Source organism: Triturus cristatus, chromosome 12 (assembly GCF_964204655.1).
Source record: "Triturus cristatus chromosome 12, aTriCri1.1, whole genome shotgun sequence".
NCBI classification, from domain to species: Eukaryota; Metazoa; Chordata; class Amphibia; order Caudata; family Salamandridae; genus Triturus; species Triturus cristatus.
Genome location: NC_140595.1, coordinates 132,107,494 through 132,123,099, shown reverse-complemented (window position 1 = coordinate 132,123,099; position 15,606 = coordinate 132,107,494). Strand labels below are relative to the sequence as shown.

Genomic DNA, 15,606 nt, shown 5'->3' with positions numbered 1-15,606 from the left:
GATATGAAGAGCCAGCTTCCTACACTGACACACTGGGTGATCTATACTATCATGTGATTCAGGAGAAACGTTTTGCACATTGGCTTACACTTTGATGCCATGAATGAAGAGAAATTCAATAATGACATATGTTCTACTATTCCGAGTTGGTACACTTCTCACCATAAAAAGGAATTCCCCACTTTTGTGGGCAGGCTTATCGCCACAATATTAAAGACCCTAAAATATGGAGAAAACTGACCCGTTAGGACAAGTTCCAGAACCATAAAATTCATAGCCACCTGTATTTACACATTTGTCCAAAACAATACCCCACTTGTGTAGTGGGGCTTATTGTCCATAAAAGGAACAAACAAAATAATTACCATATGAAGTCAATGTTGTGTTTGAATGGTATCTGGTTCTGCATTTAGACATCTTCATGGATAGTCAAACACTAAATTGTAACTTTAAAGATTTGTTCAACGTTCCAATAGGAAGTTATTTCCCCATCTGATTCATGTTTTAACCTCTTCGATTCTCTGGACGGCCAGGAGCCACTCTGAGCCACGGTGCTCGTGTGATCAGGACGGCTCCTGGCCGTCCTCACATGGCACCAGAAATCCCTCTGGTGGGGGCACCAGAGAGTTCGGCCCCCCCACCCAACAGCCTCAGGAGCTAGGGGGAAGAGCTTCCCCAGCTCGCAAGGCTGTTACCCTGGTTTCTGTGAAATGACGATCAAAAGCACGTCATGCTGACGTCATTTAATAGAAACCTAAACGGAAATGAGCCTTTAGGCTCATTTCAGTTGCACTTTCTATGTGCTCAGGGGATATCTCAGCCCCCCTAAGCACGTAGAAAGACAGGAGAGGCATCATTGGAAAGGGGAGACCAAGGGGAAGGTCATTTGAGCCGGCACGATTATCCGAAACAAATGTGTGTGGAAAAAGTGATTTTTTCAGCTAAATAGGAGGTTTGCAGGGGATTCAGGGTAGGAAAACGTTGGGGGAATCAACATAACCCATACCTCTCTGGACTCCCCTGGGCGTCTAGTTTTTAGAAATGTGTGGATTTGGTAGGTTTCCCTAAATGGCCGCTGAGCTCGGGCCAAAACCCAAGATGCACACCCTTGCAAAACCAAGTTGTGTGTAATTTTGACGCCTCCACAATAAGTTTTGGTCCCTTGCCTGTCGCGGTTACTTGGCCCACCCACACAAGTGAGATACCATTTCTATCGGGAGACCTAGAGAAACACAGGGTGGTGGGAAATTTGTGTTGCCCTGGTGATCCCACAACTTTTTCCACACAAACAGGAGAAAAATTAGTAGTTTCTCAGCTAAATATGAGGTTTGCAGGGGATTCCGGGTAGGATCACCCCACCTGCGCAAATGTCCTATCACCCAGCGTTCCCCCTTGGTCTCACGAGTAAAATTATACCTCACTTGTGTGGGTGAGCCAAGGGCCTGCGACTGGGATGGGGCCAAAAACATAGGGATTGAGGGGATAGCACAGTGAGCTATAAGCGCTTAATTTTTTTATTATGCGTTTTTAGGTTGACTCTGCAATAGACACCCACACAAGTGAGGTATCATTTGTACTGGGAAACCAAGGGGAACGCTGGGTGGTAGGACATTTGTGTTGGCGCTGCGATTCCAGATGGAAATGTAGTAAAAATGATTATTTTTTTTAGCTAAAGTTGAGGGGGATTTTGGATAAAAAAAAACTTTGGGGGATCCACGCAAGCCACACCTCCATGGACTCCCCCAGGTGTCTAATTTTTAGGAGTGTCTGGGATTGGAAGTTTTCCCTAAATGGCCACCTAACCCAGTACCTAAAACGCATTTGTCCCCTATCTATCACAAGACTAACTGGTTTTGCAAGGGTCGCCTGAGTTTTTGGTCCCGAGCTTGGCGGCCATCTAGGGAAACCTACCAATCCCAGATATTTCTGAAAACTAGACATCCAATCCCATTCCCCCCCTAAAAAAAGAAATTTAGCTGTATTCTGGCTAATTTCTGGGTCCCCTCCAAGGGAATCCACATACCCTGGTTACCTTTAAAATCACCAAAAAGGGACGCAAATTTGGCCTGGATACCTAATGTGGACAAAACATTACAGGGGCCTAAGTGCGATCTAGCCCAAATAGCCTAGCAGCAAAGGAGAAAAAAAAAAAAAAAAAGTTTGTTTTGTGGGAGAATACAGTGACTAAATACCAATCTTAAATCTGCATTGCAGCAATACTAATCAAAAAAGGTCAAATTGGAAGAGGGAAAAAAAGAAAGATATAGCCCACATTCATGAAAAACTGAAATTAAGTGCTGGCTCTTATGACTCCCTGAAGGTTCTCTACCATTTCACCAAAAGAAAAGGCAGCTACTGCTGCTCTTATAAGCATGACCTCAATCCCAGACGTTTACATGTTGCTAGGATGACAGTTCACACATTTGTGAAGCACTGTTTGGACCGATATCATATAGGGTCAGGCTTCTCTGGTTAATCACATTGCTTAGACATTGGCATGTCTAATAAGGCTGCTCGTAATCACCTCTTAGGTTGGCTACTCTAGGTTACGGTTTATAAATATCTGACAAAATCTAATTTCACTTATTTTCTCCATCATAGGTATTATTTCTTTATTCTATATTCATTAACCTCCCAATAGCCTCTTGCATACCCAGAAACAGAGCATAACTATGGTTCTTAGATACTCCGTTTCACATCTTTCTATTCCCCAAATATGAATAGCCTTAATGGCCAAGCGCTGAGGCAATGCATTTCCCCAAATCCTTGAAGGGGGGGGGGGGAAGAGAGAATGTGGAACCAATATAAAATCCAATAGTCCTGATACAGAACCCGTAACCCTGTTTTTTCAGTATGAAACAATGCTTTAGTGCAGTTTTTTCAGTGATATGTCCAAAAATATGACAGAGTATAGGCATGTTCTGTCTTTAAACGTTTTGCAATCAAGAAAATATATGTTTACAGATTGTCACGTATTCTGTAAATGCCTGGTAATACGGGACTTGTTCTGTATAATCAGAGAAACTACAAAGATTTATTGCACACCAATGCTGAAGGCCTTAGTAGTCAACAAATAAAGTTCTTACTCTTAGTGAGGTTAGCACACGGATGGTGCTTGCACCACAGTTCTGAATGAGTGTCCTTGGAATTACTTCCAGTCCCTGCGACACAGCACGGTATGGCCACTGCTCCACTCCAGTCATGACTTTAGATTTTTCTGTCAAAATATGGGCCACGGCCATCTCTGTAGCACCTCCTCCCGGTAAAAGGTTAGGGTCAATCAGTACATTACGACACACTTGCATAGCATCCTGAAGATTGCGTTCAACCTCCTGCAGTAAAAGGAAAAAGATCAGGCATTAAAAATAAATTAGTGGATATTGTTGCTATATTGCTTCCAAAACACTTTCAAGATCAAGGCAAATATCAGAATCGAAGGGGAGATTTAGTGAAAAAGCCTAGAACTGAAAAGAAGTAGTCGAACATATTAGGACATGAACATTCCATTTCTCTTGATTATAATTAATTAGAGTATTCAAGACAGTAACTATGATCAAGGAAAAGGCTCTTTGAAAGGTGTAGCGTTCTTTGTAGCATACTTGACATTTGAAATTACCACCGTCTGTTTAGACTTGCTGAGGGAAGTTTTGTACCCAAGATTACCTTCATATTCACTGAGCAATCATCTACAAAATGACTATCTGTGAGCCCTGAATCAGGACAGAACACCAGCTCCAATATCTATTAGAGGTTATCATTTGGAAAATAATCAGGGTCATGGATATTTTCCCCTTTAGAGCTGCTACATTTTTCAGTCAACAAGGGAAACCAGTAACAAGTCTGGAGAGAGGGTTTGCAGAAGCTCAAACCAATAAATCACAGATAGAAATCAAAGTCTGGGTGTTCCGTTAAATCTTTTGAAACTGCTTTTGGCAGTTTTCACATTCAGTATTTTCTAATTCCACTTCCCAGGCAGGAAGCTCTGGAAGATAGAAGATAACATTGAAGGCAAGCAACTTACAATTTTTCCTCCGTAAATGGTCATTTATTCAAAGGTGAGAGAATGGGGAAGGAAAATCTTGAGAAGAATTTTTAACATAAGATGATCAACTTACAGCAAGTATTTCTTTGCTTGCACCTCGAAGAAGAATAGTGCAAGCTTTGGGGTCTTTGCAGTCTGTGACGTAGGTGAAATATTCATCACCAATCTTTTTAACCTCGAACAACCCTGCTCCAGTGCCAACATCTTCATCACGCAACTCATCGGTACGACTGGCAATACGAGCTCCACATGCCCTGAACGAAAATAAATAAATAACCCCAATGCTAAAATCCTTGCAAAACTCAGGAAGTACAATTTAGAAATACATTAAAAACAAGTATAATGCTACACTGGTGTCAACTGTAATTCTTACATCAAACAAAAAAAAAAAAAAAAAAAGGTTACTCACCTGCAAAATTAGTTCTCTAGTGAGGGAGTCCACATTCATTAGCTTAGAATAAATCCCAGCCATAAGATGGCACCTCAAAAATAACCATTATTTAAAAATGTTTGGGTACTGGGAGCATATCCCATGGCTTACTTGAGGAGATTAACAGCGCATTAGTCCCTGGTCTAGATCGTCTCACCTTCCGCTACCGACCTCCCCTGTGGGGTCAACTGCGATGGAACTGACGCAGTGGACGGCACACTGGTCTCTCCTAGATTCTCGTCTTACACTACACCCTAAGAGGGAATATTCCTACTATTCCCGCCCCATGACGTGCATGTGAAGCTGGACCAGATTCTCTGTCACCCAGTTATTCATGAACAGCTAACAGCTGGGGAATACTTAGGTCAGACCTTCTCTGACCACAATCCCCTGCTATTGCATCTAGATTGGGTTACTCCTTGCCTGCCTGTCCCGACCTGGCGGCTGCAACCAGCTGCATTGGTGGACAGTGCATTTCGAGACAGAACACAGGAGATGCTAACTTGCTATACTGCAGAAAACTGAGGCACCGCAACATGGGAGCACTGAAAGGGATCCCATGGGGACACTGTATTAATACTGTGGCAGGGCTACAGACGGACCAAATTGGAGGCATCTTTGGGTGCCTTGGAGGCAGAATCTCGTGGGACTCCCAATAGGTTGCCGGATCCTTGCACATGCTAGGGATCGGCATGCTCAGTTACTGGCTCAACTACAATGATTTGACTTTAGGGCCTATCAAGCAAGGATGCATGCCGAGGGAGACAAGGCCAGTAGGCTTCTGGTCTTGCTCTAGCATAGTGCAAATCCACAAGTGCCAATCACCATGATCTGGCAATCTCCGACAAACACAGTCACTAACTAGATGGACATACACAGCAAAATTTCATTATATTATAAAGCATTGTACGACCCCCCCCACCCCATTGCGCGAGAGATGCACATGCGCTCATTCCTTGAAGCCCTTGAACTGCCTTCCGTTGACCGAGCAGCCCAAGAGGAACTGCAGCAACCTATAACAGAGCAGGAGCTTAAGGCAGCAGTGCGAGGGTTAGCCACCTGTAATACCCCTAGCCTGGATGGTCTACTGGCCAAATGTTACAAGGCCTATGAGAACATCCTGGTTCCTAAATTGTTAGAGATCAGACAGCCTTAGAGGAGGGGATGCTGCCACCAACACTGCGAGCCCCTTATAATATTACTCCTGAAACCAGACAAGGATCTGCTTGAAGTGACAATATACCGCTCTCTGTCAATGTTAGCCACAGACTATAAATACTCAGCAAAATTAGGCTGGCCACCTGGTAAAGTTTGTCACTTCTGGTGCATGTGGATCAGAATGGTCACTCGACTATCCTGAACATACGTAGGCTTCACAGAGTATAACCAAGTGAACCATTGCCATAAAATGGAAGGATGCCCCGTCTCCCCGATATGCCACATTAGTTTGCAGCAACGCTAAAGGGGAGTAGGGCTGCATCTGTGGTGTTGCGCAGGGAGGAGGTCAGAGGCTTACGCAGAGTTCCCATTGCACTCAAGTGGGATGCCCTTGTGAATGAGCTACAGGTCCACTCAGAGGAGACTGGGGAGGGAGTGCCAGAGAGCAGAGTACACCCATCCCCTCCCCGCAAAAATAGTGCAGCTATATGGACTGTCCAACCTGCCATGCATCTTTCAATCAGGACACATGGATCTTGACAACTAGAAATGTTAATGCCCTGCTAGTTCAACTTATTTGAATTGCTTGTTGATGAAAAAAAAAAAAAAAAAAATGGAAACCAATGTCTCCTACAGACATTTTCACTGCTGTATATGATGCAGTGACCCAATGGGAAACTATTATACTGTAATGATTATCCTGTGTAAACTGTACTTCTAAAATCAATAAAATTGGTTACAAAATAAGAATTGGTACAATCTTCTTCCATTACAATAGACCTTGCACCAACACTAGAACCTAATCAGATGCACTGCTGCTTTCTTACATGCACCAGCATCCATGGGACCTTAAAGACGGCTGTAATAAGATTCAAATGAGTGCGACTGCAGCACCATAAACAGGGGGTTACTTGTGTGACAAACCGACAGATGAGCATGCATCAAAGTTTACGAACAATTCCGTGATAGTTGCCTGGGGTAGAGAACCGCATTACTGTCTGGCCACTGCGGTGAAGCAGCTGCTATTTTGGAATCCGCAACACCAGGTCAGCTTCTGATCTGGCAGTATTTCTTATCGAAACATCTCCCTGTGCAGACGACAACAGGGATTTTCACTTTTAAAGACATTTGCCACTGTGACAGTCTGAGGGGCAAAACATTCTGAAAGATGCTGTGAAGAAAAGTCTCCAAAGAGGTAGGCCCAGATTGGCTGTGGTGCACGGTGTCCATACTTGGATTGTCACTGTGCCACTCCTTTTTTGTATGCAATACAATGTCCCATGTGGGAGCTGTTCTTGGAGCAGGTAAACAGTGCAGTCACTATTCATTGAGTCTACGCTTTCATCACGTACAATGCTGCAAGTCTTGTGCAGATGCATTCTTGAGGGATACATAATACTGGATTGGAGGACTATGATTTTCACAAATGCACTGAACTGGAGGACTAAAGAGGCTGCTGATATGACCAGAGAGAGAATGCGCTATTGCCCAGCAGTGTTGTGTATAGTAATGTTCCAGATAACATCTCTCACCAACTAAGACTTGCTTCTGATTGGAAGCTCATGCTCATTTGTAATGTGGTGTGGCGACAGGCGTGGTGGCCTACCACTTCCTGTTTTGGACTGCACTTCATGTAAATCCTTTGGTCTCCTTACGTTCCTCTATAAAGTAAGGTCAAAGGATTTTTTTTTTAAATAAGAGATCTTAACCAGGGTTTTGATGACTGACCCAAGTTCTTCTATTATGGCTGTATTCTCTGTCCTACCGGATAACCTGTGTGTTTTGCGACCACTGAAAGCATATATTCCGCTGTAAGCCTATATATGTGTCACATGACCCTTCTGCTGGGTTGACAACCAATGGCGATAAAGCTTAATTGTCTGGGACTCACTTTCTGTGGGTGCCCCACTTTCTCCCATAAAATTCCCCATCTTGGAGGTAGGGGGGGGGGTTAAACTCGTCTCGAGATGCAGCGCAGCACCAACATTACCTTAAGGACATGGAAGGTGGGTCAATAAGAATGTATGCTTACTCGCAGATACTACTCGGATCTGTTGAAGCAACAGCGGAGGACGCGGCTTCTCAAACCTGGCAGCCAAAGCTTATTACAGCCTTTTCCTGTACCTCCGGATCGCCTCATTGCTCCGGGAGTTCAGGAAGGACCTGGCTTTACGAATGAACAGAGCACCACAAAGCAGCTAGTAACTCCAGTGCCTTGTGACCCTCATGGGTGATTTGCTGCGCTTTATAAATGACTGACTTGACTTTTTGATGGGTCCTGATATGGACACATAAAACTATACATATATTAATTAATTCATAAGTTGTTATTTGGGCTGGGAGGGCTTCAATATTGTTTTTGTGGAAATTACAATGCACTCTCCTGGTTAATGATCTTCCACAATCTCTGGTACTAGGCCACTTATGATCAGGGTATCATGGTTTTGCAATAAGAACTACTTGCACACAGCAGCACAAGAAGCAGGTGAGCTCAGAAACAAGGCCAAGAGGCTGTATGTGTACCTTGACTTTTCACCAGGAAGGATGGCAAATGACACAATGAAGTTAAAGAACAGAGGATAAACCACTCCTCCGTATCAAGCTTAGAACAGGATGGACATATTTTGCTAATGCAACACAGGCCCACTGGTATATACGTTGTGAGGCAGTGGTTGATTTGGGGTTATTCGGACCAATCGAGAAGTGGCAGGGTTACCTAGTGATTTGCAACACCCTTCAATTCATGACAAATTAAGGAATTTGGTTGTGAGAATTTCTGGTATTTTTTTCTTCTTGAAAGTCATCCTTAATCGTGCCGCTTTTGGTTGCTGCCATTTAACCAGCCCTCCCTACAGTATGTACTTCCCCTAGAGCAAATTTTAGCGCAACGGCATCTGAAAGGGCCTGTAGTGAATATGCAGGAGTAGCTAGACACCCATGCTAGCAATTTTTTTAGTGTGGTCGATAAGTCATGTTGGGGTTGGCAATAAGGGGAGAATGGATTGTTAAAACCTGGTCTGACTTTGTAAGGGATTAAGTCCATTTGGACCACCATGTCTAGGAAGAGTTATTGCATGTTTTGTTGTTAAAAATAATTAGGGAACCATGGCTAAGGTGTGCTCAGAGAGGTCATAAAAGGTTGCTCTACAGAAATCAGATTTTTGTCCCTTAATGGTAGGTGCTTTAACAGGCCTGTTTTGCACAGTCAGTTTCTGAAAGTGTTCAATTGGCATATCAGCAAGAAACACTTCTAACCAACGCAGAAGGTCTGGTAGATGATATGGGAATCTATTTGTATTCATGCTGCATGTTCCCAGTGAGAGTGGCATGCATCTTATTAGACCAAACATTGCCTTTTGAAATCCACACCACTGGAATGATGATCAGGAAAATGGCTCTTGTTCTGGAACAAGTAGTATGAAAGACAGTATGAGCTGTATTGCAACCCCCTTTTTTAAACACATCCTGGGCGAAAGACTAGTGGATGTTAGTGATGTGCCTTTAATCTGGATCCGTGAATTCAAATGTGTCTGGTCCTCTGCTGGAGAGGTCCTCTAGGGATGTACGCAATATAGAAGAAATAAAACGGCTTTCTAGACTGTGTAGTGATTTGCGCTTGTGGATAGCAATCAATCAGTCAATGCATGGCTACTGAAAAAGTAGCCAAGCACACTCATTAAAGGCAGGGACAGCAAGAATCTCAAAGATCCAAGATTTCAGCAGCCCACGAAACTCCAGCAGATTTGCACATTCAAAGCTTCAAAAGGGAGAGCTCAGGGAGTAGGGCCCAGAACAGCTAAGTACTTGCCACCCTTCCTACACGTTAGAGTGATACAGTAGCAACAACTAATATCCAGCAGGAGGTGCAGATGATGACCAAAGGGCTTAATACTACTCCCCAGTTTAACGGGGTGCGGGATAGAAGAGTTTATACATTTGGTTTGACCCCCGGGACACTGCCTGTTCATTCTCTCTTAACATAGTACTATGTAGTTAGCTACAAAGTTGGGAAATACAATGATCTTTACTTTAAGGCCAACTGGGGTTCTAAAAATCAATTGATTTCAATATATGAAGACTTTAAAAGGATACAAAAGTGATCTGTTTAATGGCCGAGGTATGTATTACTAAATCAGCAGAGACCTTACTAGACCAAGTTAAAGTCAGCAAAAGATGTATTACTCAGAGAGAAAACTCATTACATTTTACCACTGGCGGACAAGGCTTACTGACCATAGGCAGAAATATATGTCTACATCTGACCACTTGTGTAACAGCGGTAACTAAAACATTTAGGCTCAACCTTCAGCTTCCAACTACATGTTTAGGTCGTCCTCTGATAATAATCTGCCCATGGGTGGATTACAGGATCTTGTGCCTTCTGGTAGGAATAAACATGAAAATGTCCTTATGGTCAAGAGTGACATTGTGGAGCCAAATCACTTTAGTGACATTCTTTACCCACATCATGGTCCTGGCAGGGGATCTCCACTCAGACTCGCCAAGTACTTACTGGAATTATTGGCCTGAAGCGCACCATGAAAGGTCAAACTCCACTGGCTCTGCTGCAGAGACCTAATGTATTCTTTAGACAAACGCTCTTCCGTGGGTGGGCGTGAAATACCATTCTGGGGTGAAAGTCTCAAAATTAACCACCATGTAGCCGCACTGAAAACAGAGCAGATACTCACAAATAACTTCATCTGGGGTTACAGATTTAGCTTTTGCCTCCTTGTCTGCAACATTTTTAGTTCTTCAAATTGCATGGGCCAGATGCCACGGAGGTATACAATGATGGTCCCAATATTCAACTAAATGGCTTTGAAAATGGACTTAGCACTGTAGGTGCAGGCATGAACATCAGAGTATCGACACTAAGGGCTGCATTACCACCAAGGCCGACACTTCAGCAGTAAAGTCAGTGATCATTTAAAGACAAGACAGTTTTAGTTCTCAATGGAAATGTTCATAATACATCACTTATGTTCCCCTTTCTTTGTTCTCAAAGAAAAAAACTTGTGAAAGTCTCATTCTGTGACATGAGCTTTACACAGGCAGGATACGTGGTGTGTGTGTGACCCTTCCTTTAAAATGCTCCACAAGGAGGTTGGGGCTGGGTTGGTTGACCACACCTAGCACAAGATGGCCATGTGTCTTGGAAGCTCCTGAGATCAGCTCCCTTCTGATGTCCTCCACTTTGTTACAGAACTGCCTAGAGATGCCGAGGTGAGACCAAACCATATATAAAAAAAGTGGTATAAGAACCACGACAATTCTACAGACAATGCCTAGGGCATTTAGGATCGCTGTCCCCTTAAGAATCCACCCCAGGTTATGAGGAAGGGGACCCACGGGAGGCGCGTGCAGTGGAAATAGCTGCTATCGGAATCCCTATTAAAGCCTATGGAGAATGTCGCGGTTTGATTAAACAGATTAAAGTCACTTCTAGCAGGAGTTCAAAGTTAAGGGCTTAGAGTTAAGCTTCTGAGGAGCCCACTACCACGAGAGTACCGAGGTACCACTGTTACCTGCCCCAGGGAAGCCGGGTGCATAGGTCTTTTTCTATGTCGGGTCGCGGGCTGATTTTCAATTGGAAAATGTACAAAACTGCTGCTAGCCAAAAGCGTCGATGATGCTGTGAAGATTGAAGTTGTAGATCTTGCAGAGAAGAACCTGAAAGCAGAGGGGACAGAGTCTGGGTCACGGCACAGTGACCAGGGAGCTCAAAGGAAAGAGCCCTTCAATGTCGGGTGCTTCAAATGGAAAAAGGTGTAGCTTGGATCTGCAGCCACGGGCTCCGGGAGGCTTCAAGGAAGGCCAGCTTCGGGAGGGCGACTGTCCCACGTCGGAGGAGGGTCGCTGCGGTGTTAGTGTCCGGATTGGATCCACTGAGCCTTGGCAACCGCAACCCACGCAGGATGAACAAATCAGCTACTGGTGCAGACCCACGAGGTCTGTGAGAGGTCTCCTTTGGAGAGACTGTAGAGCAGGCCTGGAGCAACCAGGGGAACTCTTAAATGTCGAGATTGTCCTCCGCTCGGGCCCACAAGCCGAGAGACAAGGGACCGCGGAAGGCAGCAAAATGGAGTGCGTAAAAGGGAGCCCACGGGACACCGGAGTGGGCTAGGGCGCTGGTCTTTGGCACAAATGCTGCTTGGCTCAATAATGGGCCAAAGCACAACTTCCCCACTGGTCAGGGTCGTGTGCTATGCAAGAGGTGGCCGGTGTCCTGGGGTATTGGGAATCTCGGCACCCACGCGGTCCACAGTGCTCAGCCTTGCTGTGCACACTCACTGGCCTCTGGGATGCTCAGGAAACCCACCTCAAGGTTGCTGGGAGTCGACGAAGTCCGTAGGAGCAGCGAAGTTCCAACCGGGTCACTTGCAGTGTTTCAGGTGCCTGCCAAGCAGGGGGGTAACGCCTTTACCCCAAGGGAGATTTCTTCAGTCAGCTGGGCAACAGCTCGTCGAAGGTCAAGTCTGTGAAGTCCAAGATTAATCTGAGGCTCTGGGGCCACATTATTCACCTTTATCCCCAAGATTAGGGGAGTGTCCAGAGTAGTGTCCACCAGTGAGAGGTGAGGCAGGAAAGGGTGGCTGCACCCTCTCCCCTTTGTGTGTTTCCCGCCTGGGCGATGGGCAGGATGCCCCTGAACCGGTTCCAGGCGGTGTATGTAGAATGTAGGCGCTGTAGCTGCCTACGTGCAACTCTGAAAGGCAACATATGGTGCACTCACCCTGTTCCAATCCACATATCCTGTCTGGGGAGATGCTAGCACCTCCTGCCACAGGAGCCCTATTGTCCAGCTGGCGAGGCTGGGATTTTCCCCAGCAACAGCCAGCCAGAGTCGTGTGGGTGGCGGGTCGTAGCCATTTTGTACTACGTGTGCACTTTTAAATTGGTGTCTGAATTCTGCCGCTTTTCCCATATCGCCCCTCTAGCAGGGGGGAATCGTGCCCTGGACTGGGGGTAGGATTCCTACATGTTTGACACCAAACACGATATGGTTCTGTGTAGCCATTCTCAAGTTATCACGCTATCGCGATAGACTTATAATGCGGTTAAGAGTATATGGTATGGCTACACTACAAACAACCCAGCAATGATTTTACGAAGGTTGCAGAGAGGCCCTACTCAGGTAGGGGTCCCCCCTCACACATACCTCAGCACCCTGTCTTGTAGGATTAGCTAGGCCTGCTATAGGGGTGACCTATGAGAGTATATGTGTTGAAATGGGGTGGGATATAGGGTACCTATATCCCTGTAAGGGGTGCTAGCACCACCTTACCCAGACTACAGTAGTGGTCTGGTGGTGTCAGTTTGTATGGCTGTCCCAGGGTGGCACAATAAGTGCTGCAGCCCTGGTAGGCCTACTGAGGGACCCATGCCCTGGGTACCTAGGGTACCATCTACAAGGGACTGTCAGGGCATCCTCAGCATCCAATTGGGTTTGTACCTAGGGTACTCACATCAGTTTTAAGGAGAAAGCAGATGGGCTGGGGTCCTGGATAGCAGGATCCCAGCCAGACTAGTCAAAAACCACTCAAATTCCAGGCAAACATTGGGGGCAACCATTACGTTCCTACAGATATCAAAGCCGATTCTTGGATATTACAAATAAATAGGTAAGACATATTGAGTACATGTGCTGAATACTGGTGTTTACAAATTCCCCAGCTACATGATGGCTTCACTGAAACTAGAGATGTTTGGTATCAAACAACTCGTATTAATAAACCCACAGCTGCAAGTGTTGGATTTATTAATACATGCACCAAATGCCCCCTGAAACCCGACACACTGCTAGTGTGCTGGCTGACTGATGTAGACCAATTTGCCACCACAGACAGGTTTCTCCCCCCCCCCCCGCAGGTGATAGCCTGTGGTCTCCGAAGGTAAAAGCAATGCTTGCTACAGCCGGAGGTGTTATCCCCTACTCCAATTAGGATGGCTAAGTAATCAGCATATCAAAGCAGGAGGATTCAAAGGCCTCTGCCGCCTTTGATATACAACCCAAGGCTTCCCCAGACAGGGAAAATGCCACCCCTTGCCCGGACCCATTTGGCACAAGGACAAGTGGGAAAATTAGGTAGTCAGGAGGTGTGTTCCCCTATCAGGCTAGTACCAACCCCAAGATGAGCTACCTGAAGGGAACACAACTTTTAGAATTCCACCATCTTAGTTTATGCAGGATTAGGCTCTTTGGGTCAGAGTTAGGCCCACTTCCCTTATGGTAAGTAGCCCATTGGCTACTTCCCACTACTTCCTGTGATGCCCCTAAATGGAGTATATAGGTGTCCCCCCTGACAACAGGTTTTAGATTTGATGGCTCAAGAAGGGAGGACAACAAAGAGCCGCAAGAAAAGCAAAAACGGAAGACTGACTGTGGACTTTTGGCACCAAACCCTGCGTGCACCAAGTCTCAAACACAATCACCCACTTGTCCTGCAGCTGACCAGCTTCCAAGAACCCCAGGAGACTGCCAGCCCTTTGCAAATTGTCAGCAATCTCTCTTGGAGTAAAGGCGCTACTCCCTTGCAGTCCACAGGCACGGACAAGCAAAGTCCGGTTCAACGAGTTGCAGCTCACCACCAAGCTGGACACTGCAGACCACCCTGCCCCCTGTCTCTCCATCAAGTGAGAGGACACCAAGACCAACTGGAGCCACACAGGACCAATTGATTATTATCTCCTCAACCAGCAGACCGACAACCATGAGCGCCAGTAACACAGAAGCCCAGCTGACCAAACCATTCTGTACCCGAGCACCCTAGTCAGAGTTGCCAAGAAGTGATTCCATGCTCCCAGGGTCTTCACGAACTGAGCCACCCAGTGGAGAGCTCCTAAATTTGTCCCCAAGTCACCCTCTGCAGCCTGTTTATAGGTGTCCCCCCCCCCCCCCCCCCAACCCCTTGGTGCAAAGCTACCAGCCCGACCAGCACCTGTGCACATGGATGCTCCAGGGTAGGTAAAGACTAACTGCTGATGGTTCATTGGACCTTGGTCCCCCTACCACCTTAAGTCCTGAAGGGGACCCCCGGAAACCTATTGCAGATAACTGTTTGCAGTATATGCCTTTTCTCTCAAAGGAAAGCATTGGCGAGTAATGACTCATTTAAATGAGCATTTTACTTACCTGAAAAAAAAAAAAATCTATATCTCGAGAAGTACTTACTTGATCCCGAAGTTCTTGGGGTTGAAATTTATATAAAAATATGTTACTTTTCCAAATTAGTCTTGTATTATTCGAGTGTGTATCTCATTTATTGCCTCAAGTGAGTACAACAAATGCTTAGCACTACCCTCTGATAAGCCTAAACTGCTTGCCCACATTACCACAAGAGAGAGCATTTGGGTTTGTTACTGATGTTTTTGTAAACCAATAAGGGCTGCCTGGCCTCTACACAGTATACCTCATTTTGGTACACTAAATAGAGACTAACAATTGGAGCCACAGGGGGGAAAAAAACGAGCACGGCCGCCCCCCAATCAATACATTATAACAACAAGTGGCCTGCCCTGCGATACACCTAATCCTACAATGCCGACACTAACAGGGTTTCCAATCCTTTCTGATTCCCTAGAGTGTGTTCCCTATCACTACTCACAAGGTCGTGGTGTATCAAATTAAAAGTGTCATAGAGACCATCATAGCACGACTTCTACCAAACATTGGCTAGAAAAAAGGTGAGGAAAGAGAAAGAGCTCCTCACGGTAGTAACACCAAGGGGGGTTGCTGGTTGGTACTCCCCGGCATACCCACTTATCATAGGTTGCTCTTACTCAATGTGAAAAACAAAAAGTGTAATGTTTTGATACACAGTTCCAGTGAAGTGAGGTGGTAAAAAAAATTAGCAGTGCCTGGTGCTTTTATACGTGCCCTTTGGACCCCAGTGAGAATATGGAAATCTAATTCTCACCATTAAAAACTGGTAGTGCTTACTAGCTTGACGTAACTTTATTAAATGCTGTAAGC

The 15,606-nt window shown here is 45.4% G+C and overlaps 1 protein-coding gene across 1 annotated transcript in view; it reads right to left on the bottom strand.

The window, feature by feature from the left end:
• CCT3 (chaperonin containing TCP1 subunit 3) overlaps positions 1-15,606 on the bottom strand; it is a 113,696-nt gene that overhangs the window by 34,255 nt on the left and 63,835 nt on the right. Inside the window, exons 11-12 of the mRNA XM_085638849.1 lie at positions 4,116-4,296; positions 3,087-3,332 (exon numbers count right to left, since the gene is read on the bottom strand). Coding sequence (XP_085494975.1) covers positions 3,087-3,332; positions 4,116-4,296 — 427 coding nt within the window. The remainder of the gene's footprint in view (positions 1-3,086; positions 3,333-4,115; positions 4,297-15,606) is intronic.